Consider the following 25,201-nt stretch of genomic DNA (forward strand, 5'->3'; position numbering starts at 1 on the left):
AAACAAAAACGTAGCGTCCAAATAGAAGAAACCCTTAAATAGTAATATAGATAACTAACCTCTAAACATGTGTGTTGCGTGTGCTCAAATGTTTTTTTTTTTTTTTTTTTTTTTGTTTTGTAAAGGCTAATAATTTGAATCTATTATAATTTGAAAATTTTTTTTTTCAAACAAATAAAAAAGATAAACTTTAGAGATAAGTGATAACTATAATTTTTTTTTAAACATGTGTTTGAAAGTGGTGTAGTGATGGAGAAAAAAGTTTGAGTAACAAAAATAAGATGAACGTTAGGGAAAAAAATGCAACACACCACCATATTTAAACACGTTAGTAATTGAGTTGATTTGTCATCACAATGCAACACATCGCCATGTTTGATAGTTTTTGTTTCATAGATTTTATAGTCAATTCGTTTCCTTTAGTTGCTGAGCTTGGGTAAACCGGTTTGGATGTGAGTTAGTCACTCGTAGTTTCAGTTGCCACCTTTTTTTTGGGTGATCTCCTGTTGTATTCACATCAATACAAAGATACAAACCCAACTGGTTTTATAAGATAAATAAAAAGTAGAACCCATAATAATTTGATTCCATAAGTAGAGAGTAGATTATAAATACAAACGTCTTATTTCTTTTTTTCTTGACAAGCAATTAGTTGGGAAAAGTTTAACCCTACGTACGTCTTGCATTCACGACTAATTGCACATAAACTACTAGGCAAAAAGGCCGCCATTAATACATATAAATACATACAATAAACACATTTACTGCGCGAGCAATGAGAACATATATATCTCTGTGTGTGTGGGTGTTGGGGGGGGGGGGGGGGGGGGGGGGGGTGTGTTGGGACATCCAAGAAGGCTAGGAAATTAATTCCCTAGTTTTGAATGGAATGCCCAAGACCACCAGGGCTCTGACCAGATGCTGTGGGATGAAAGAAGTCATCGACACCACGATTTGTAGGAGGCGGCGGCTGAGTTACACTCACGGTTGGTGGTGCAGGAGGAGACTCACTGGTTATCTCTAGGTTTGATTTGTCATCACCAAGCAACACACCATCGTGTTTGATAGTTTCTGTTTCATAGATTTTAGTTTGAGTTTGGAGGGTTTGGGGTTTGTTACTCTTCTTCCCTTCACGCAAATGCCTTCCCTCAATGGAATGAATTTGTTGGGAGAGAATGCATACCAAGAAAAGAAAAGCTGAGATTAACTTGCTTTGGGCCATTTTGGATGAGAGAGATTGAGGGAGTAGGAGAGGGAGTTTTAACTAAATCAGCTCAGTAAGCAAGCAAAGAAATTTTCTTAGAGCTTGACTCAACTAAGATTGTGTTGCATAAACCCTTCCATCTGTGGGTGTATTTATAGAGCCGTGAGAGTCATTGTTGGCATTTGGCAATACGCCAATACCATTAGTAGTACTGCAGAGAAGATCTAGAACATCGAAGGAGAATTCTCGTTGATACCAATATTTTAGGGTTTCACTATTTTATAGATAAAGTAATGATTATTAAAGCAGCTAAGCCGGCGCTTTTATCGTCTAGTGACGCCTATCCTTTTTATGTTTTTTGGTTTTTAAGGTCAAATTCTCTTATTTACAATAAAAAAAAAAATTCAAAAAATCTACAATATAACCTGGTGTGTGGAAAAATTGTTTTGAAGGCTTGTTTAACAGTAATTAAAGTCATGCATGGAAATATTATTTTAACTTATTTTCTACATTTTTATACATTCATTTTTCACATAGAATACCTTAATTTATGCTAGTTCTTGGGCATTCATTAATTAAGAAAACACATACAAAACCAATAAAAATTATGTGGACGGCAAGTTGGTGTTAGTCCCCACTATTCTGGTATTTAACCAAAAAAAAAAGTTCATGATTCACGCAAAACGTTAAGATTTTTAGTGAAACAAGGTCAGCTTTCAAGCCATGTGCAGACACAACTGAACCGATACATGACAGTCCAAAGTAATTCCTATGTACCATATCAAAGCCAAACCCTAAGAAGCTTAGTAAAATAAACTGTTATGGGTGGCCTGTACATGAATCTTTCCTCACTAGCCGACAATTTGTTAGTTTATAAATAAACGTTCTTAGCTTTTGTTTTCTCTTCAAGTCGTAGCATTTGTAATAAGTTCATGTACACCTAACCCCACTTAATGAAATTTGTATATATACACTATCAAAGTTGATTGTACAACAGTGTGTTAATATCAAATATGTAGTTGTAAAGGGCTTTACCCATGAACATAAAATCAGGCCAATTCAAATAATCTTCTGTATTCTCTCTTTCTTTTTCTCATTGCTTGTGTTTACTACAATTCTCTCTATATTTTTCTATTTTTTCTTTAATTTGAACAAGAAGAAATTTCAGCTCTTCCACGATAGTCAACATGAAACTATGCATTATTATATTATACTAGAAGAAGTTTGCTAGTAAAAATTCGACAATCACAAAATATTACTATAGCCAGAATTGTAGAGAATTAATCAACCTGATGATACATATAGATTCACATGTTCATCTACTCCATCTACAACTACTTAGTTCACTATGTTCAAGGGGAAGTTGGTTCAAAAAATAACCTTGGGTATTCGACTACGAGAAACTGTTATAAATCCTGCGGCTGTTATGATGTTTGGACCATTGGCTACGAATACTTGCACTTATCTATGATTTGTAAAAACTTAAGTGCGGAATGATGGCTGCTTTTGGTTTCACACACAACATAAATAATGAATAGCAGAAATCGTTGATTACTACAAGAGAATCGTCTATTAGCCTAAATTCAAACACCTTATTACCTGATAAATTAAGCATCCACTTGAAGCCAACAGCCGCAGAGTATTGATTTTCGGAAGCACTACCGAACCAATCCAAATTGTAAACTTTATCTAGAGTCTGTATAATTGAAGAAATATTGTTTCTCCTATCCTCAACAGAGAATATTTCCCCATTAGAGCTTACATTAACATGACTATTCAATAGGATCACAAACCTCCCACTTCCTGGTCTCTGCATTCATACAAGAATTGTACATGATTATGTTCACACTCAGCCTCGTTTAACAACCCGAGGGGAAAAAAATGAGTAAAGAATGAACTTGTCAATTACATGATAAAACTTTCAGATTTTGGGTAATGCACATAAGGAATTTCTGATAGCATAATGAAATACATTATCATGGCAAGGCCTTTCAATGAGTTGGTCGTTGAGGAAAGATTCATCAACACTTCATGTCAATGGATCCGTAACTTTTTCGAACTGTGTAGTTGCAATTGTTTAATTGGGAAATCATGGTCAAGAATCAAAAAAAGCCAAGTCAAACGCACCACAGCCACCAAACTAAAAGGAGGCCCGACCACTTCCCTTTGTCACAAAATAATTAGTTATTACTACTAATTTTTATTCGAATAAGTCAAATCAAAGCAATGATGGTGACTCCTAAAATGCTTTGCCTTAACCCCACTCCATTTAGAATAGAATTGAAAATAGAAAATGCTGCAGAAAGTTGCTGCGTGGTTGGCTCCTCATACCAGGGAAGCTTTTTTCGCACTGCAGTAACATTTAAAATACAGTGATAATCATTTTATGTTTTATAATACTACAATAGACTCATAGGAACAAAGGGAAATTGATTCTCTGTTGGGCTAGGCTGTAGTGCACGAGATTGAGCATTAGCGTTCGTGGATCCTTAGTGGTTACTAGTTATTTTTATAAAATGCAACAAAGAACGTGCAATGGTCGTTGTGCGATAGTGATAATGGCGGAAAAAGAAAGAATCTTGGTGGTATATTTGAATCTTAGCAACCCAAGAGATCTTCTATAATCATTCACTACGACAAGGTTTGTTGCACCTATACTACTTTTTGTGTCTACGACTGTCATATCTAGCCAAAGCTATACGTCTTGTTTCCATAACAGCTCGATGTATCTATCAAGTACCTCATTGAAAAATTAAGCGTAAATGCTATATTGTTAATATGGTCGTGCAGGAGACACAAAATCGGCCATTAGCATTTCTTCCATTAAGACAGAGTATTCAAGTCACACATGGAATTGACGATGTAAGAAGTAAGAAGTCAGATGGCTTACGAACTATTGGCTCATAGAAGAGATTATGTCATTGCAAGTGTGAGAAACTTTATCACTGGGTCCAGGTTGAGAGAGTTAGATGCATGTATGAAACCTTAAATTTGCTTCATGCAATAGAAAGGTTTTGCAAGGGGTGAAGGAAAGCATGTTTGGTAGTTATTACTGTGTCTTGGTAAAGAATAATATGAGAGAGAGAGAGAGAGTTATCTGGTAGTGACTATGTAGCTGCAGTTGACTTTATATAAAATGGCCGGAGACCGTGTCAAATTTTGCTTTTAAAATAACAGCTTCCATGATTTGAATTAGAAGGTAGAAATTAATGACAAATATACGTGCACACTAATTCAAATCAATTTGTGTGTTTATGTGTGTATATATATATATATATATATAACTGCTAAAACTGCACTCTCAATTAGACTAACAAATAAGAAAGGGCAAACAAGTAGTGGTCTTTATATGACATAAATATCTAAAGTCTAACCAAAAAAATTAGTATATGAATGAAGAGTGATCACTATCATTTTATGAAGGTATGTCGCAGGACTGCGGCCAGTCTATTGTAAGCTCAAGACTTTTCTTATTAAAAACGTTAAAATTTTAACAAATAGAATTTTGGATTTTTTCTAGGACAAGATTTTGTATATTCTTTACGAAAAATGATTCTTAGTTTATAATTCAAAATAAACATTATAAATCTATAAATATATATATATATATATATCAAGTCATTTAAAATTGTAATGATGTAGTACTATACACACACTTTTAAATTTAATAAATAAAATTCTAGAGGTGAAATTGACTCTTTACATTTTACTTGAAATTTTACCGTTAAAATATTAGAGAGGATCTTATTCATCCAAGAAACGTGACTTTTAAGGTCGAAACTGTTAGGTAAATGTGCAAATTCTGTGATGGGGTGCTGTTAACAAAGTCCTTCTGTGATAGATCATGGCGGCTGTCAAAGAGTAATTTATTATTTTAAGAGGATCTTTAGTCTTCCAAGAAACGTGACTTTTAAGGTGGAAACTGTTAGGTAAATGTGCAAATTCTGTGATAGATCATGGCAGCTGTCAAAGAGTAAATGATTAACTAGCATGGTTGGTGCTCTCAGCTGCAGCGTATAGAATTATGCGAAAGGCACTCTTTTTAGCATAATTTTTTACTATAATTTATTATATAGTGAGTTTTGATTAGTAAGAGAATGTTTTCTTAGAATTCACTAATATATTTTTATAAATCACAATTCGTTATACATGATAAATTGTGACACAAAATTATGTTAAAAATTGCATTCTTAATATAATTCACGTACGTAATTAGTATATGGGGTCATGTCAAACATAGTTGGAAAATTTATCAACTTAAAAAGTCATATGACTCATATGAATGTGGGTCGGTGAGTTTATAGTCAATTTGTTTCCTTTAGTTGCTGAGGGTAAACTGGTTTGGATGTGAGTTAGCAGCTAGTAGTTTTTAAAGAATTAATTTACCACATTTTTAATGGGCCCTATTCAATTCACATCAATAAAGTTACAAACCCCACTCGTTCTAAGATGAATAAAAATCCGAAGCAATATATAATAATTTGATTACATAAATAGAGAGTAGATTATAAATACAAACGTCTTACTACTTCTTTTTCTTGACTAGCAATCAGTAGGGAAAAGTTTAACCCGTAGTACATCTTGCATTCACGACTAATGGAACATAAACAACTAGGATACAAGGCCATTAATACACATAAATACAGATAATAAACACATTTACTGTGCGAGCAATGAGAACACATATATATGCATGGACATGCAGGAAGGCTAGGAAATTCATAGCCCTAGTTTTGAATGGAATGCCCAACACCAAGGCTGTGACCTGGACTGGTGGGTCTGAAGTCATCAACGCCACGATTTGGAGGAGGAGGTGGCTGAGATACATTGACAGTTGGTGGAGACACGCTAGTAATCTCTTCGTTTGATTTGTCATCACCATGCAACACCCTGCCGTGTTTGATAGTTTCTGTTTCATAGATTTTAGTTTGAGTTTGGATGGTTTTGGATTCGATACTCTTCTTCCCTTCACGCAAATGCCTTCCCTCGATGGACTGAATTTGTTGGGAGAGAATGAAAACTAGGAAAAGAAAAGCAGAGATTAACTTGCTTTGGGCCATTTTGGTTGAAACTTGCGAGAGGAGAAGGAGAGAATTTTAATTAAATCAGCTAAGCAAGCAAGCAAAGAAGTTTCCTTGAGTTTAAAACAGCTAGCCAAGTAACTTGCTTAGTGTTTTAGAATCAGCTAAGTAAGCAAGCAAATTTCTTAGAGCTTGACTCAACTAAGCATGTGTTGCATAAACTCTTCCATCTGTGGGTGTATTTATAGAGCCGTAAGGGTCCTAGCTAGTTGGCAATTCCATATCAGTGGGAGACTTTTTTTTAGTTATAATTAATGAAAATTTTAATTCTTTCTATTCTTTTTTTTTTTCGTTGTATATTGCATAGCTTAGGTTAGGATACCCTGTCAAAAGTTTGCAAGGCCCCATGCAAACCGTTCACTGATGTGCATACTCATCATTTTAACAATACCAAGTGTAGTACGGAGCATTCGGCAAAAAAGAAAAAAAGTGTAGTACACAGCAGAACTACATCCAAGGAGAATTCTCATATTGTAGGGTTTTACTACTCTAAATAAAGTAATGATTATTAAAGCAGTTGAGCCAGTGTTTTTATAGTCAAGTGACGCCCATCCTTTTTATGTAGTTTGGTTTTTAAGTTCAACTTTTCTTATTTATATCAAAAAATTTATTTTTAAAAATCTACAATATATAACCTGCTGTGTGCAAAAAATTGTTTTGAAGGCTTGTTTAATAATAAGATCAAAGTTATGCATGGTAATATTATTTTAGCTTATTTTCTACATTTTTGTACCATCATTTTTTCACATAGAATACCTTAATTTATGCCCTTGGGCCTTTATTAAGAAAATAAATATATAACCACTAAAAATTATGTGGAGGGCAAGTTGGGTGTTAGTCCCCACTATTCTGGTTTTCAACCAAAAAGAAATGTTCATGTTTCAAGCAAAACGTTAAGATTTTTAGTGAGACAACAGGGTCAGCTTTCCAGCCATGCCTCCGAACTCTGATGAACCCCATTATTTTTGTATTTGGCAGCCTTTTACCTCCCAATCTAGCTGCTGGAAGTACACTATAAAAATATTTATTTGGCTCTGCCTCTTCGATCGTATGACTTTTCAGTCGGCACATGGGCATATAAAACTAACCCTTCAAAGAGTGGAAGAGTCACTTTCGACCTTAGAATATTTGCCCAAGATTACTGAACTCGTCTCCGGTATCATGTAATACTTTTTCTTTGTTTTTGTCACGCCCCAAGTCCCAGTTTCTTTGGATGGTCTTTTTTCTCATGATCTAGACTCTTTTGGATTTGGAGCGAGAAGCAATGGGGTGGAGAAGGTTCAAAAGATGGGGTTTTCGCTCCTGCCTCACATGGTTTAGTCTTACCCCATTCCTATCTTGCCCCGCATGATGGGAAAAATTTTCTTGCCCCATTCCCACCCACCCACCCCTTAGAGCCTCTTGAAGCCCCATTCTACCTCGTAAAACTCTACGTCTTGTTAATTTGCCCACAATTATTGCAGTAATTTTTAAGAAAACCTATTTTGTTAGTATAAATATACTTGAAATTAAGAATAAATTTATCCCATTAAATCAAACCAATTTTTGGCAAAAATTGAATAATATTATTAAAGTGTTTAACAAGATAATATCACAACAAAAATAAAAATCTCATAATACAAAATAAATAATTCAATAGTATAGAAATTTTGTTTATAATAAAGACAAAAAATGTTAAAATTGGTACCTTATTTCCAGCCTTGCTAGAGAAAAAAAAAAAGGCAAAAATTCTTGTTGGGTAGAATAAAATATGTTGATGATATGTTTGTTTAAATGGTAGGATTTTAGGGTATGAAAATTTACAATCTAACCCTTATCAATGCGGGGCAAGGCATGTTGGATCTAAAAAATCTAAATCTATCTCCTCGCCCCGCCTTGTGGTGCGGGGCTAAAATCTCTCTCCATCCCCGCCCCATCACCTTTGTGGGGCGAGGAAAACCCGCATGAGGGGGAAGCAGGGAGAGACGGGTCAAGCGGGGCAGGACAAAATTGTCATCCCTAGGCGCGATATAGTTTAAAATGTGTTAAGCTTTAGACCCCTATAAACTAGATTGTTTAACCTAATTAATTAACCAAGTGAATACTTAGGTTTATTATTCAAATCTAGGTTAAAACATTAAAGTCATATCATGTAAAGCAGCGGAAAATAAAGAACACAATGATATGATCACCTAGAAAAACCAAACCGGTAAAAAAACCTGGGGAAGATTTAACCTAGCTATCCTCAAGGTAAAAAGCAAATCCATTAGAAAGAATTGAAATTTACAATAAGACTTAGACCACTAACATCCTATTACTACCACATGTAGAACTCACTGATACAACCACATGCAAGCTACGAATCCACAGACTCCTCTCTTTGGACTTTGCACCAACACAAGCTCACCTGCTTGTGACTTTGAGACTTCACTCAAAAGTTTTGGATCTCTTTAGACGTTGATCTTGTATATAGCAACTTCTATAAAAACGGATCTTAAGATTCTTCAAGGAATAACATTGGTAGAAGACTTTAGAGAGCTTTTGGGTACAAAATCCTAGATTTACAAAAGAGGCATACTCTTTTCTCTCTAAAAAGCCTTATAAAAACCTGTTTAGGATTTCCTTTATATACTAGGATAAGTAAATCTAAAACCCTAATTCTTTTTGGGCTTGAACTGCTATTGGGCTGAACTTAAAATTCTACAGACCCGTATTTCAATCAGTAAAGTCTGTTCTTCGATCGATCGAACCAGACAGATTCTGAAATCTTCTTTCTACAGCTTGTATGTTCTTGAATCTTGACTTGAGTCACGTTGAGCATTGTTTAGTAATACCTATAGGCTCTAGGATTTATATCTAGACAAGTTTGTGTTCACGGTTTGCCAATTATTCTAAACTTTTAGAACCTAACAAAATGAGCTCTCTTACTACTCTTGTATATAAAAAGTTTTACTTCACAAATCTTCAGCTCGATTTCTATTATCTATCCCACCTCCTATTTGTAGAAAGAGCCGACCTTCACTAGAGGGAAGCATGTGCAGACTAGTGCAGAACTCACGCTAGTGGACCCAACTGAACTGATACATGACAGTCCAAAAGTAATTTCTATGTACCATACAAAAGCCAAACCCTAAGAAGCTTACTAAAATAAACTGTTATAGGTGGCCTGAATATTAACTTAGTGCCGTGAATCTTTCCCCACTAGCCGTCTTTGTTAGTTTATTTATAAATAAACGTTCTTAGCTTTTGTTTTGTTTTCTCTTCAAGTTGTAGCATTTGTTAATTAATTGAGGTTTGGGTGAATTTAGAGTATAAAATCATCATTGTAAAATGATGAGGATAAAATAAATGAAGGACAAGGGTGACGGGACATGTTTTGCCCTCAGCATTTCTAAAGAGCTAACGGCGATATGGTGTGAAGGAACTCCGCGTATAGAGTACCATAAAGCTGGACATCCTGAAATTGACGGTGCTTAATCTGACGGAACAACATAGACTGACGACGTCAGTCATTGAACACTTGATCACCACTTTTGCGTGTATAAGTAAATAACTTACTCTCCATGCTTCATGAAACCTAAGGACTCCTATATGGAAAGAATCCCGCAAAATACGCCCAAGGAGACTCTTATAAGGAAAAGACTTCTACTCCAAGGAAAAGGAGGCAAGCCTTACTACTATAAAAACCATGCTCCCTCACAAACCAAGGTATGCATAATTGACCCTCTCTAGCACTCTAGAGCAGTGAGAATAATTCTGACTTGACTTTCGGAGGGTGTTTGGCCGGTACCACACCGGTACTCTCTGCTAGGTCCTTTCTTTTCATTGTGCAGGTGCCGTTTGTAGTGCGTGAGGACTGTGTGGCTTACTGGTGGTATTTTCGACATCATCAGTTGGCGCCGTCTGTGGGGAACGCGTAGTGTAAAGTCATATTACCGCTTCCCGCACAAAAGTCGCATGGTGCTCATCCGCTCAATGGCAACCACTAACGACATTCAAGAAGAAGAACCACCCATGACCGCCCTCGAGAAGCAAGTCAAGACTCTCGCCGCGGCCGTGGAACGCCTCACCCGACAAAACCACGACCTAGAAGAGCAATTGCGCCAAAAGAACGCTGCACCAGACAACCAAGGAGCAGATCAAGAAGGAACCAGCGCTGACAGAAGAAACCATGAGGGACCCCAGGCCAGCAATGCCCCGAGCAAACCAGAACGACAGAACATAAGCATCCCCTCCCTCGCAGAAACCACTCCGCCACTTATTATCGCGGAGATGCAGGCCATGAAGGAACAAATGGAGGTTATGATGAACGCTCTCAAGGGGCGGGTATCAAGCGATCTTGACGACCTTGTCAACCGAACTGACTCGCCGTTCACCGCCACCGTCAACTCCTACCCTTTACCGAGTAAGTTCTGCATGCCGCAGATAAACAGTTATGACTAAGTTAAGGACCCACTGGACCACCTGGAGACCTTCAAGACCCTAATACACCTTCAAGGAGTAGCGGACGCCATCATGTGTAGGGTCTTCCCTACAACGCTGAAGGGCTCAGCGAGAATTTGGTTCAGCCGACTGACACCAAACTCCATCAGCACCTTCAAAGAGCTCAGCGCTCAGTTTACCGCACACTTCATTGGAGGCCATCAATACAAGAAGTCTACGGCTTGCTTGATGAGCATGAAGCAGCGAGAGGATGAAACTCTAAGAGCCCACATATCCCGATTCAACAAGGAGGCGCTCTCGATCGACGAAACCGACGATAAGATACTTGTTGCGGCATTCACGAATGGCTTGAAGAAGGGTAAGTTTTTGTTCTCCCTATACAAAAACGACCCAAAAACCATGTCAGAAGTACTTTATCGTGCCACAAAGTATATGAACGCTGAAGACGCGCTCTTAGCTCGAGAAGAGAGGCCTAGGAAAAGAGAAAGGCAAGAAGACACTCGGCAGGACCAAGGCCGAAAGAAGACAAGAACAGGAGACCGAAGGGACGAGAGGCGCCCTAAGCCCCTGGGAGGAAGATTCACGAGCTTCACTCCGTTGACAGCCCCGGGAAAGCTAAAAAGTGATCCCAACAAACGTTCCAGGGATAAGTATTGCCGTTTCCACCGCGACCATGGTCATGATACGGCTAATTGCTATGACCTCAAGCAACAGATTGAGGTCCTTATCAGACAAGGAAAATTGCAGAAATTCGTTAGCAAGGAGAAGGTGGATCCTCCCACACAAGACCAACACCCTCGACGGGATAACGAGCGACCGAGGCCCCCGATAGGGGACATAAGGATGATCGTAAGAGGAACGACTGTCACCAGGTCATCCAAGAAGGCCCGCAAGACCTACCTTCGGATGGTACAAAATGTTCAGTTGACAGGAGTCGTACCGAAGATAGCACGAAGAGAACGCCCCATAATCGGGTTCTCAGAAGAAGACGCACGACGACTTCACCATCCACACGACGATGCGCTAGTCGTCAGCTTGCAGGTGGAAGAATACAACATGCACCGAGTGCTGGTCGACAACGGCAGTTCAGCAGATATTTTATACTACCCAGCATTCCAACAGATGAGGATCAACAGGGAGCGGTTGGTTCCGACAAATGCCCTACTCGTTGGCTTCGGAGGGAGCCGGATATTCCCCTTAGGGGCGGTCACGTTGTCCGTAATAGTAGGTGATTACCCTCGACAGATAAACGTTCTTAGCTTTTGTTTTGTTTTCTCTTCAAGTTGTAGCATTTGTTAATTAATTGAGGTTTGGGTGAATTTAGAGTATAAAATCATCATTGTAAAAGGCTATGCTCTGAATGAATAAATAATAAAATTTCCATACCAGTCGACTTTCTTAAAAAAGGAAGAAAAAGTTAAACCTCAACCGTACCCTTAGAGCAGAGAAACCAGAATGCTTTTCATAGTGGCTTGACCGTATTCATTTCTAAACTTTAAATTAAATTATATTCTGAGTTCTAACCAGCCAACTTTATAACCCCCGATGGTTGTGAGAAAGGAAAAGGAGTGGAGATTCGAGAGAATCCCAACCCTTTGGCATATGTTCAATTTTTTAAGGGATTTATTTATTAATTATTTTCTATGATTGTCCTTTTCTTTTCATTCTTCCTCTATATATAAATAACTATTAATTTTTATTAGTGGCGGCTCCAAAAAATTTCTTGAGGGGGTCGTTAAGAAACTTAAATTAAACAATTTTTTTTAATAAAAAGTGAACTTAATATATTGTGTTATTGACAAAAAAACAAAAATATATGAAATTTAACAATTTTTTTTTTTAGAAGTTTTCATATTTTGAAATCATCACATTATAATTTATTATCAATTGTCATTATCTATTGTCAATGTAGATGTGATTGTTTTATTTTGTTAAGTTTGTATAACATTTTTATCTTTATGTAGTTGTCATTATTTATTTATTATTATTTTTTATTAATTATTGATCCACATAACCACACTCATTCATACATAAATAATACATTTAACAATCACTAACTTTACTGTTTTTTTTCTTTTCTTGGATCAATAGTTTTATAACAAAAATTTATTATAACATGATAACAATATACACATGTAACAAATCCTCAGTTGGTTAGTAAATTATATAAAGTTATATTATATTTATACCATGTACATATTCATAGACTTCATAATTCACACAAATAACATTATATCAAAAAATAAAAAATGTAATGCACATAATTAGTATCACACAAACACAATAAATTTATAATAAAGAGAGAAATTCAGAACTCAGAAACACTCATATTTTACTCTTAGAGTCGGAGATACATAGAAAGTCAGATAGAGAACAAAGATGAGATGAGATTCATGAGAGAAATAGAGAGTGATTTGTGTTGTTAATTAGTTTTGGGATGAGCTAATCTATGTTGTTTGATTTTTAGTATTTATATGTGATTAGGGTGCGCAAGATTTAAGCCAAATTGTGCAAAAATATTTTTAAGGGTAATTAAATTAATAAAAAAATATTTTATATATATAAATATTTATTTCTTTTCAAGTCAGGGGGTTCATTTGAACCCCTTGAATTACAAGTGCAGCCGCCCCTGATTTTTATATAATGGATCTCAACCTTAATTTAATTAGACTATATTTCTACTCTTTACCCATGAGATACCTTAAAAGTTAAAAATCTCATAAATTGATAATGTAGTATATTGAATTTGGGACTTCGTATTTATGATACATCTTTCATATCAATTGATCAAGAGAATCATTTTCTACATATTAGGTCACATATTGATCTCATAAAATCAAAATATATACCTTTTAAAAATAAATATATAAGATCAAAATATATGCGTACACATGAATTTAATATTCAAAAAATAAAATAAATAGAAATCATATATGCTCCCTAAACATTGATTTTATGAAGCCAGCATGTCATATCATGTGTGTGTATATTTTTTCTTTCTATCTCTAAAAAATCAGAAAAATATTAATGGCAAGATAAAAATAAATAAATAAATAATCTTGCAGCTTGGATATATAACACAAGCCAGACTATTAAAACAAACCAAAAAAACTTCCAATGTAATTAGATTTGACCCTTCACTTTTCTTTTTGGAGGGTAACGTGAGAATTCAGAATTTTTTAAGTATCTAACTATTCCTTTAGCTATATATAGCAGGGTAGTCGATATCATACCGGCACCGGCCGTACCGGCCGGTATATACCGTATTTGTACATATACTAGTATTGAAATGCCAACATTTCATACCAGTTTAAATACCAGCTGTATTGGTCATATTGTTCGGTACCAGGCGTACTGGCCGTTACAGGAAAAAAGCTTTATTCATTTTTATTTTAGTTTTGTAATTTTTGAATTTTTGTAAGGACAGAATGATAACTTACTTGCATTAACTTATTAGTATTATTTGTTTTCTTAGTATGCAATGAAAAATTAAGCTTTCTATTTTTTATATTGTGTTTTTTTTTTTTTAATTGATGCTAAAGTCTAAAATCATGAATAATTTATTCTGAATTGAGGTAATATTTTATGGTAAACTTTTATATTTATTATAATACACACACACACACATACATATATATATATATATATATATTTATAAATATAAAAAATAACGGTAAATCCAAAACGGTACACCGGTATTGACCGGTACCAAAATATATCATTCCACTGATCAAACCGGTACAGCCTCCGGTACGAGATTGACTTCCTTGATATATAGTTTCTTGTTTCACACACATCAGATAATTACCACCAAAAAAAAAAATTTGAAGATGGCCTCAAGATGCTATCTAAGAATTTTAAACCTAAACTACATAATGGCACCAGGCTTTAAGAACCACTTAATTAATCCCTCGTACTTGGTCACCCACTTCATGTCACATTACGATGACTTGTGCATTAAAACATGTCACCACAACTATTATCGTTAACATAGTGACAAAAAAATAAGATAAGGGTAACATTGAGTCATTAAAAATTTGAAGTTCTAAATTGAATTAACTGATAATTCATCAATGAAATCAAAACCTAACACATAGTTTGAGGATCAAAATTATATTTGACCATGTTTTAACTTTCTAAGTTAAATTGTGTTCTATATATAACATGTTAAACTAATATTTTGGCCATAACCCACATACTTCACTCACAATAGGTGAGTCATATAAGTTAGACCCATCGGGTTGGGATCTTGCTTTGAATATTAAGCATATCTGTATATGCCCAATCCTTGAGGTCGGCCCAATGCTTTCTGAGTTTTTAGATGGTTCAGTTCATTTACCTAACTATACCTTAAATTGAGCTACTATACCTAACCCCAAATGAAATGAAAAGAAAAAAAAATGTGGGGATATATAAAGTCATTTTTGGAGAGTAAACACACACAAAACAGCCTCAACAACCTTTCCAACTCTAAAATTCTTTTTAGAGTTGCTATAGTAGCTCTCTTGAAGAAGAGAGCACTGTAGCAATTACTGTAGCAACTCTAAACATTATTATCCCTTAAAATAATCACCCAGTTGAATAAAAATTATTTTTTCCTCTTTCCTCCATTTCTCTTTCTTCCTCACTCTCTTTCTCTATTCTTTATCTCAACGGCTACAAAACGCAGAACACAATCCAAATACAAAAACAATTTTTCTCATAAACCAAATGAAATCAGGAAAAAAAAAAAAGAAAAAGGAAAAAAAGAGAGAGAGACCCATATGATTTACTATGTATTGTCAGAAGTACAAGAAATAGAAAAACAAGAACAAAAGTGAAGATAGAAAGAGGAGAAAGAGAAAGAGAGAGAGTTGTTGGGTGTTATGGAGTGAAATAGAAAAAAAAAAAAAAACAAAAAAAAAATGAAAAAGTTGAAGATAAAGAGGAGAGTGTGTAATAAATGTGTGGAGGAGTAAAAAAAAAAAGCGTATGGATGAAAAAAATAAAATAAAATAAAAGAGAGAAAAAGGAAAAATAAAATAAAGAATAAGAAATCAAAATTGAGAAATGTTACCACAATATTTCGCAATAAATTGTAAGTGACAAATTGTTATTAGTTAATATTGGTGAGTAAAAAAATAATTTCAATAGTGGGTTCAAATTAAAAGTAGTAACAACTTATCACATATAATTCTTTTGTGAAATTATTGCAAAAATGTTGTAAATGTAACTGTGAGGGCCAATTAATTAGAAAGTACTGTTAAGACATTGTTAACTGGGCCTATGGCCCGATCTGAGGACGTTAGACCATCCAAGGAGGTCTAGATAAGATTATAAGGAGAACAGAATGAAGAGAGGATTAAAGACAGTATGAGATAGGTCAAACAAGTGTCCGAGGACAAAAGCCCTCTCGGCAACATGTGTTCGAGGTCAATCTGAGTGTCATATCATCATGGACTTACTTCGAAATCACATCATCACTAAGGGTTAGACGTCGGACAAAGGATAAGAAAGGAGAAGGGCAACAAATATCTGCAAAAAGCTGCTACCTCCGCATTAAATGACTCCCAACCAACTCTCTGGCTGCATTAATGTAGAAGTGACGCCTGAACAGTGATCAAACAGCCTTACAGCTGTTAGTTGATAGTTCTGGGAATGCTAGATGGGACAAGAACGAGTTCTCTGAATCTGACCTACACGTGTGTGGTAGGGACTGCACCAAGGCTGGAATATATAACATGGAGAGATGTACTAAAGAAGGGGACTCTGGTACAACTTGATTTTTCAACAAAACCATATGATACGTACTATTTAGACCATTCCGAGAATAGATTTTCTAATCTGAATTGTGTCTTACAGTCTGAAACCATTAAATCTAATCGTTTTTCTTATGGGATAGATCTAGTTCTTCCATCCACGCTCTACAAATTTATTGTTTGGGCCGTTTGGGTTTGAGCTCAATCCTATTTTGGAATCAATCCAATTTCTGTCCCTACAGTAACATTTCTTATTAAAATTAGATAATCTTATAACTCAGTATATCGTTGTAACAAGTGCTCAATGATAAATGATAAATGAAACTTTGATCAATCTTAATATGTTTTGTCTATTTATAGAAGATCTCGTTATAAGGGAGCTAAATAATACTTTGATTGTCACAATAAATTGATGTAACATTAAGAATATAGAAACCCATTTCGTTGGTAACTATTTTTTTTTTCTTTCCAATTTTTTGTTTTTAAAAACAATTTCCTATTTTTTATGTAAGAAAATTTGTTTGGTAACTCAAAAAATAAAAACAAAAATTATTTCCAAATCTCAAAAATTATTTTCAATTTTTGGTTTTTAAAAACCAATAAAACTAGGAAGAAAACAGTTCAAAAAAGAAACACTCTTAATGGACTCATGCTCTAGCCATATTAACAACAAAACAGAATTTAGTAATTTTTTTTTTTCCTTCTCTTTCTCTTAAACAAGAAGGCATTATCTATTTTTACTTTCTCATCAAACTCGAAAATCCATGATTACTAGCATTCGAGATTGGAGGTCTAGATCTTAGGATGGAGAGTGTAGACTCTGTGAGTTCCTCTTAAGTTACTCTTAGAGTGCCTTCACCTCTCATTTTCAATTTCCTCTTTCTTTGAATTGGTTTTGTTAAGTTTCTGGTTCTTGAAGTTCGAATCAACATCGTTCATACACTTGATTGGCTTTTTCAAGTTCTTTTGAGATTGGATTTCACAAACACCTTCATTAGGCCTTGGAACCTTTGTGAAGACCATAGGTCGTTCAAGAATCAAATCCTCTTTGTTGTGATTCAATGTTTTGCTCAAGTCTAAGATTTTGACCAGCATTGGCTTCATATTCTTCTCGCCTTATTTCCTCTCATTCTCAAGTTTTATCTTCAACTCCTCCAATCCCGTTCTCATCCTTTAGTTCTCAATCTCCTAGTTTCATCTTCAACTCCTCAAATCCTGTTCTCAACCTTCGGTTCTCAATCTCCACTGCTTCGATGCTCTTCAAGACTATGTTCTTGGTGGAGACGATGGTGACAAACTCTTTTATGAAATTATGAAATAAATTTTACAAATAATTACTTTGCTTCTAGGATAAGAAAGCTACATTTTTTTTTTTTTTTTTTTGAGATATCATTTTTTTTTTTTAATTTATTGTCTTTTAAAAAGACATATCATGTTTCTAACTTTAAAAACAAAAGGAAACTATTTCTTATTTTTATTCTAAAAAACAAAAATTTGAAAATAAAAAAACTGTACTATTACCAAAGATATATTGCCTTATTATGTCTGTGAATCCAGCCTAGAGTTTTGTAACTCAATTGTTAACACTTCCTAGAGTTTTCAAGAAAGATATCTAAGGTCCAAATTCTGCCTCTCCATTGTAACTATTTTTTTTTTTTTTTAAATGTCCATCAATCAGGTAGATAATTTTATTTAACCAGTCCTGGGGATTTATTATTATTATTATTATTATTTAACTAGGTCCCTGAAAAAAAAAAAATAAATAAATTCTATCTCCGACATTATTTGGACCGAAGACAAATGCCTTTTATAAAGCCCGAAAGTTAATACGGACTCCAAAACATAAACAGTTAGAGCTCCTGTCCATAGTCCAGAAAGCAACCAGTTAAACTATGACAACATTTACCGCACCATGTAACTATCAAGCAATGACACTAGTTACCAGACTACAAGTACAAACACAAACCAGAAAATGCAGAGCTACTTGCACTTTTTAAACAGTTGCTGATCATTCAGACTGATTAGTTCACATGTACGTGGCGTCTGTATGACCAACAAGAAAATGATGAAAAGGAATATACTCATCAACGGAGTGTTGATTTAGACTTTGAAAGAAACAAGCATCAAAACTCCATGGTGGTGTTACAGCCGAAACTTTTCAATCAGGGCTGGTATCCTGTCAGCTTATGTTATAAGAATTAGTTAAAGTGGTATATAATCCATTTCAAAAGTTAGCGGACTTTGTCCAATAGTCTGCATGGAGAAAACTCTCATAAGCTGTTGCTGTAGCCTGTAAGCGTCTTGTAAACATCTTCCCAGTTGTCTGACAATGGCCATTTGTGTATTTTAATTTGCCAGCTTGTCAATACCATCTGTGGAAGCTTTAAGAATCTTGAACATCTTTTAGTTTCTGCAAGAAAAATGGACAATATGGACCACCTAGAACAAGAGGCATAATTACAGACATCTTTACACTGAACATGTAACAAACAAATATTTATAGGATTATGGTTTTGGTATTATATAGCATCTTTTAGAAATTATGAGATGAATGGATTATGCGTTTTTCATATGAAATAGAATTCTCTTAGTTCTTATGAGCAAGTCCTTACAGTGCGGTTCATGATAAGATCCTCATAGTTCAGAATGATGTGCTATGTGTTATTGCAGTATTCTAAAGCCTTGGCTATTGTCACCTCCATGTCCTCCAGTTCAGTAATCAGCGTTGTGGAGTTTATTGAAGTTTTGTACTTTGAAAGTATACCAGCCAACACTAATTAAAACGCTATGAGTTCAAGATCATCCATACCTTTGATCCTTGATAATACCTTGCAAGCACCCAAGCAAGATATGCTAATGAATGCACCTGTGTATGATCAAAATGAAGAAGAAGAAGTGAGTCATAGCATATTGCCAATTGAAAACAATAAAGAGGAGGAATGCATTCAAGAACCCATGTATGCTTGACTTGTGAAAGAAGAAATAGATGCTAATATAGGAGGAGGTGAAGTTAGAGCCTCAAGAGGGTGCTTAGGGTTCTTATGAACCAATAGCTTTCAAGATTGTATTCTTTATGGCAAGCCATGAATGTTTGTCATTCCTTACTTGCAGGTGGAAGACCATGTCAACATGATAGGCAAACCATCCATGGTAGAAGGTGTAGCACACACATTATGTACAAGATGGTACAGCCCTACTATTTGCAACTAAATAAGGGCAAAGTAGACCCCAAGCCTATGATCAAAATGAAGGTTGATTCAGTTTTGTGGGAATAAGCTGTACCAAAGCAGCTGCCTTTGGTATGCTGTGACAGCAGCAAACTCATTACACAAGGCAATTGTATCATCCTAGAAGGCTAGAACTTCATACAAATCTAGTGGCAAATAAGAGCACTTGAGGTCAAGTGCTTCTTAAGAGGGAGAGTCCTGATGCAGGGCATTTCAAGTAGTTGCATCCTAATCCTCTTGTAACTAATTAGTTAGTTAGATGGTTGCTTAAGCATTGGCCAACAGGATTTAGACACACTTGTCAAGAATCTAGAAGGCTGTCAATGACAAACAACTAGTATAAGTACCAGATTGTAATTACTTTGTGATCAGTTTTTTAATACATTTACACAGATTAGGCTAGTGCTATTTTCAAAAAATGAATTTCTCTTAAGAAGATTTTGTCACACCTTGTTCCTTGATCTAAGCAACTCTCATTTCCCTTAATCAATTCTAAGCCTAAACAGCAGCCCCCTTAAAATCCCTGCATCATATTCACAAAATATTACTATAGCCAGAATTGCAGAGATATGATACAAATATAAAACAGATTCACATTTTCAATTACTCCATCTACTGCTACTTAGTACACTATGTTCAAGGGGAAGTAGGTTCATAAAATGTCCTATTCCAGTATGAAGTTACCATATGAGTGAAGGATAACGCTACTCAATAGCTTCCAAGAACACTGTATATCTTTAATTAATCAAGTAGCTTTTGGAGTAAAACAACTTCCGCTACACATACATCTGCTGTCCATGGATAACGAAGTTGAAAATGTACTGGCAGCAATACTCAAAGAAAATTGTTCCAGACCATATCAAAAGCAATCAGCAAAATCTACTGTCACTCAGGTAAGAATGCTATTATATGTAATTAACACATGGTAAGTCCAATGACCTTCTGGCCTATTGGCATGCTGCCCCCCTTTGTGGGGGTAATATATGGGGTTCAATCCCTCCTGTTTGACCTTAGTTCAAAAGAAGAGAGCATAAGTCCATGTAATGTATACTGATAATTTTCTGTAAACCATGTGCTGATTACTCAATTTTGGAGGATGATGATCACTGTTCCCAATTGAACATGAATTGGCAAAAACATACTATTAAAGCAAGGAAGTAAAGATACTCCAATGTTCTCATTACATTTCTTCATGCTGTATAAATGCTCAGTGTTACTAGATTTTCAAAGCAACGCAGCATCTAAGTCTTGTAGACGCCAGAGTTTCCAACTATGCTCCTTAAAATTTCATATATGCCTACATATTTCTCAAAATCTCTAAAAAGTGCATATTAGAGGACCTAGCTATCAGTAAGATTTTCTGAGCTGAAGGATGGAAGAACCATTTTGCCACCTTCTAAATAAATCTCTTACTACCCAATGCTCCATTATAATCCAACCTAGAGATCCTAACTCTCCCAACAATGCCTTCTGTGTTCTCTACTCTTGAGCTAGGGAAAAACTAGAAGCTGCACCCTGCAACTTGCACTAGCATCTCAAAGAACAAATTTAGAAAGCTTGCGAATACATGACAGCCACAAGACTTCTACTTCATTATACTAAACAAAATTTCTCCAATCCAATCGTAATTAGTGCAATCAAGATTCATTGATTTACATGCATAACCTTCATAAAATATTTAAAAATCATGACCAAAAGATTCTTTCTCATTTTGAAGTTCAAAGAAAATGAGGCAAGCTGACCCAGCTCCAATCATTGCAAACCCATATGTGAGTCATTAAGGAATTAAAAATTTCATCCGTACAAATTTTGTGCAAATAAATCTTTTCAAAATTTCTCCACTGGGCTATAAATAGGCTGGAAAAGGGGTGGATTGGAATAGGTTTTCGATTCAAATCTTGCACCAAGATAAACGTAGTCATTGTACAACTTAGCGGAGAATAATTGCAGCTAATAATTATAAATTGGTGTATTTTCATTACAGATGTAAGCCCAATCAGACAGTTAAATGATTGAGAATTTTGAAGTATAAATAATTAATTAATCAAAAGTGTCGGGATGAGAAATGACTTTTCCCCCCAAAAGTCTTGGGAGCAAAAGGTTACACAGATTCATATTATTTTCTGTTAGACAGTTCGGAGTGTAGAGACTATAATAGATACAATACATCATTAAAATTGGAAAACAAGAAACTCTGTGTTGGGTTGTAATTTGACCCCAATGAATAAATCAATTATCCAAGTTGATTAATTAGTCCAATTTCATGTAAAGTTCAATTACAATGTGATGGGCACAACCATATTGTAAAAACTAAGTGCAGTAGAAAATAAATTTGTCAAGCGATATGGTTACAATGGGGAAAACCTTCGCAAGAAAAACCCTAACAAGCCATTATATAGGTCACCACTCCTGAATAATCAACTAATCAAAACTAGAGATACAAGTACAGAGATTACCCAATCCCAAGTACCTACAAACTATAGAACCTATTGAACCTAGCTCAGCTCCCTCCAAATAGATTTTGATTGATAATAGACTTCTTTGGTTAGCACTTAGCACAGATTTTCTTCAACATAGCTAACAGTTGCACATATCTCCTATCAACATGACTGACTCCCTACAGGAATTCTGGATTATTTTAGTTGACTTGTGCAAAGTTCTTTGCAGCAAGACGCTTCAACAATGAACCAAAAGTAGCTCAGTACAATACCCTAGGCACGCAGCAATTTCTCAATGATGCGTGTCTGTGCTGTGTATGATGACGACCCGAAAAAATGGTATTTAAGTTGTCCTGAAATCCTAGTGCAAGAATTCCAAGGTTGCCACATCATCTGAAACAGAATTGGAATCCTTTTTATACAAAGCTCAATTGATTGGTCGTCTATCGCGCTTGTTGTCAAGGTTAAGTGATCTCAATAGATCGGCTGCTATCAAGCAATTAGACCAGACAGCAATTGCAGCACTGATTGAGCAGACTTTGAACTTGTTTTGAATGTGTCTTCAAAAGATACCACTTGTTGATGTTCTAGACATGCTAAAATAAGACTCAAATACATCAAAAGTGCATTTTGACTCAGATTTTCCAACACATACAAAATATGACCCTAACACTTAAAATTGTGATAAATCAACCAGTTAATCTAACCTGAGAAACCCTGCTGCTGTAATGATGTTTGGACCAATGGCTATGAATGAATACTTTGCTTATCTATGACTTATAATGACTTAAGTGTGGAATGATGGCTGCTTATGCTTTCACATTTAAAATAAATAGTGAATAGCAGAAATGTTTGCTTTCTACAAGAGAATCATCTATTAACCTGAATTCAAACACATTATTACCTGATTAAGCATCCACTTGAAGTCAACAGCCACTGAGCATTGATTTTTCAAAGCACTACTGAACCAATCCAAATTGTAAACTTTATCTAGAGTTTGTATAATTGAAGAAATATTGCTCCTCCTATCCTTAATAGAGAATATTTCCCCATTAGAGCTTGCATTAAAATGACCATTTAATAGGGCCTCAAACCACCCACTTCCTGATCTCTTCATTGATACAATGCAAATAATTGTACAGGATTATGTTCACACTCAGCCCTGATGTACAAACAAGCAGAAATTAGCAAGTTTGGATGAAACCATCACCCCTCTCCCCCCCCCCCCCCCCCCCCCCCTCCCCCTCTCAAAAAAAAAGAAAAAGAAAGCATAGAATGAATTGGATGAGTTGGATTTTAGAAATTTAGTTTTGGTGTGGATGCTTAACTTTTTGAGACAGATTGAGTAGATATAAATGCCACAGACCATTGCAAACAATAAGATCACCATCCTTAATAATAATAACAACGGAGATTTCTTTGGAGGCTTTATTATGAGAGTATCCTGTGACCAAAATGAATGGCTTCCTTCTTACGCTTTTTCTTTCTTTAAAAACTAGTTTTAGTGCCACCAGCAATGCCCGTGCTTTCTATTAAGCTTCTAATGTAAAAGACAACAATACAATAGAAAATTTAACATGAAATTAACATAGAAATTTTCTACACAAATTTAAATAATACTCATCTCAACATAAGATATAATAACATAACTGCACATACTGAGAGCAACCAAAACATAGACGCATTATTGACTTAAAGCAACCAAATTAAGATTACTCAAAGAAATGGGGTGAGAGTGGGTTTGAGGAAGATGAGTGCGAGCGCTGTCCAGTCTCCAATGCTCCCCTTCCTCTCTGATTCTACTGCCCATTCTTTCCCTGTGCAATTTTCGACAGCTGAGTTGTTAGCACCTGGATTTTCGCAGTCAATCTTCTCCCTATTCATCTTCACTTTCTATCAGTTCTTCTCTCTTCCCCTCTCTATCTCTGTCTGTCTATTTCTCTTTCTATGACTCAGTGGGAGTGTTGCACAGAACACAACCCATGATTTTTGTCTCAAGTACATGGGATAAACTTAAATATAAAAAAGTAGTTGCGACTTACGACTTGCGACTTGCGAAAGAAAATAGTAAAATAGTAAAATTCACATTTAAAGATTAATAGATATGTCATCAATAAATTGTTTAAATGGTAAGTTTTTATAGTTTAAAATTATGTATAAAATATAAGCTGTAAGGATTGAATTTGGATTGGACCCAGTGTAGAATTGGGTTTAAGCCCAACAAACCGAAATAATGAATTTATAGAGTGTGGGTGAAAGAACTAGTTATACTCCAAAAGATGGACAATAAAAGTTGCTCAATTGAGATTATTGAACATAAGTAAAATAAGAAAATCTATTCTCGGCACGGCCTGAGGAGCTTATGTTATAATATTTAGTACTTGGAAAAAGCTATAAGAGTTCACTATATTCTTACAAAGATTTCTTGATTTTTTTCCGATCCCCCTTTTAGATCACCTTCCCGTGCTATATATTACAATCTTGGTGTTTTCCCTACCATACATGTGTAGGTTGGATTCTAGGAGCTCCTTCTTATCCCATCAAATACCTCCCAGAACCATCAAATAGTAGCTGTAAGGCTGTTTGGTCACTGTTCAGATATCACCTCTACATTAATGCGGTCAGAGAGTTAGTTGGGAGATATTTAATGTGGAGGTAACAGCTTTTGAAGTTATTTGTTACCTCCCTTAACTTACCCCTTGTCCAGCGTCCAACTCCTAGTTGTGATGTAATTTTGAAGAAGGTCAAGGGTGATGTGACACTCTTACTGACCTCGGATCTTTATTCCCGAGATGGCTCTTCTCCTCAGACATGTGTTAGACGTATCTCGTACTATCTTTATTTTTCTTTTTATACCATTCCCCTTATAACCTCATTTGGTCATTCTCGGATTAGTTAATGTCCTCGGCCTGGGCCATAAGCCTAATTCGTACAACCTTAACAATACCTCTTGATTAACTGGCCCCCACATAAGCTTATAGGTCATATATTAAATAATATTCAATTGAAACAAAATTTAACATGTGTATTATGAGCGTAAAGAATATACAATTCAACGGTTGGATTTTAAAAATATACAGTAATATTTATT

The 25,201-nt window shown here is 35.3% G+C and overlaps 1 protein-coding gene and 1 pseudogene across 9 annotated transcripts; both read right to left on the reverse strand.

Annotated features, from left to right (window-relative positions):
- Window positions 1-6,264, reverse strand: part of LOC126689847 (uncharacterized) — a 41,855-nt pseudogene extending 35,591 nt beyond the window's left edge.
- Window positions 6,265-18,408: 12,144 nt separating this feature from the next.
- On the reverse strand, window positions 18,409-24,154 carry LOC126732736 (uncharacterized). Of its 9 annotated transcripts, none has more exons than XR_007659539.1 (4): window positions 23,827-24,109; window positions 20,122-23,272; window positions 19,255-19,311; window positions 18,409-18,855 (listed from the first exon to the last, which is right to left on the reverse strand). XR_007659539.1 is itself a non-coding variant. In XM_050435731.1 (4 exons), the coding sequence occupies exons 2-4, from the start codon at window positions 23,225-23,227 to the stop codon at window positions 18,829-18,831; spliced, it is 297 nt and encodes a 98-aa protein (XP_050291688.1). In that variant the 5' UTR covers window positions 23,228-23,272; window positions 23,827-24,109; the 3' UTR covers window positions 18,409-18,828. The 9 variants fall into 9 exon arrangements, 3 of the variants coding, with proteins under 3 accessions (XP_050291688.1, XP_050291687.1, XP_050291689.1); XM_050435731.1 differs by having other exon boundaries at window positions 23,015-23,272; XM_050435730.1 differs by having other exon boundaries at window positions 18,409-18,884; window positions 23,015-23,272.
- Between the last annotated feature and the right edge of the window lie 1,047 nt (window positions 24,155-25,201).

The sequence above is a fragment of the Quercus robur genome, chromosome 6 (genome assembly GCF_932294415.1).
Source record: "Quercus robur chromosome 6, dhQueRobu3.1, whole genome shotgun sequence".
In the NCBI taxonomy this organism is placed as follows: Eukaryota; Viridiplantae; Streptophyta; class Magnoliopsida; order Fagales; family Fagaceae; genus Quercus; species Quercus robur.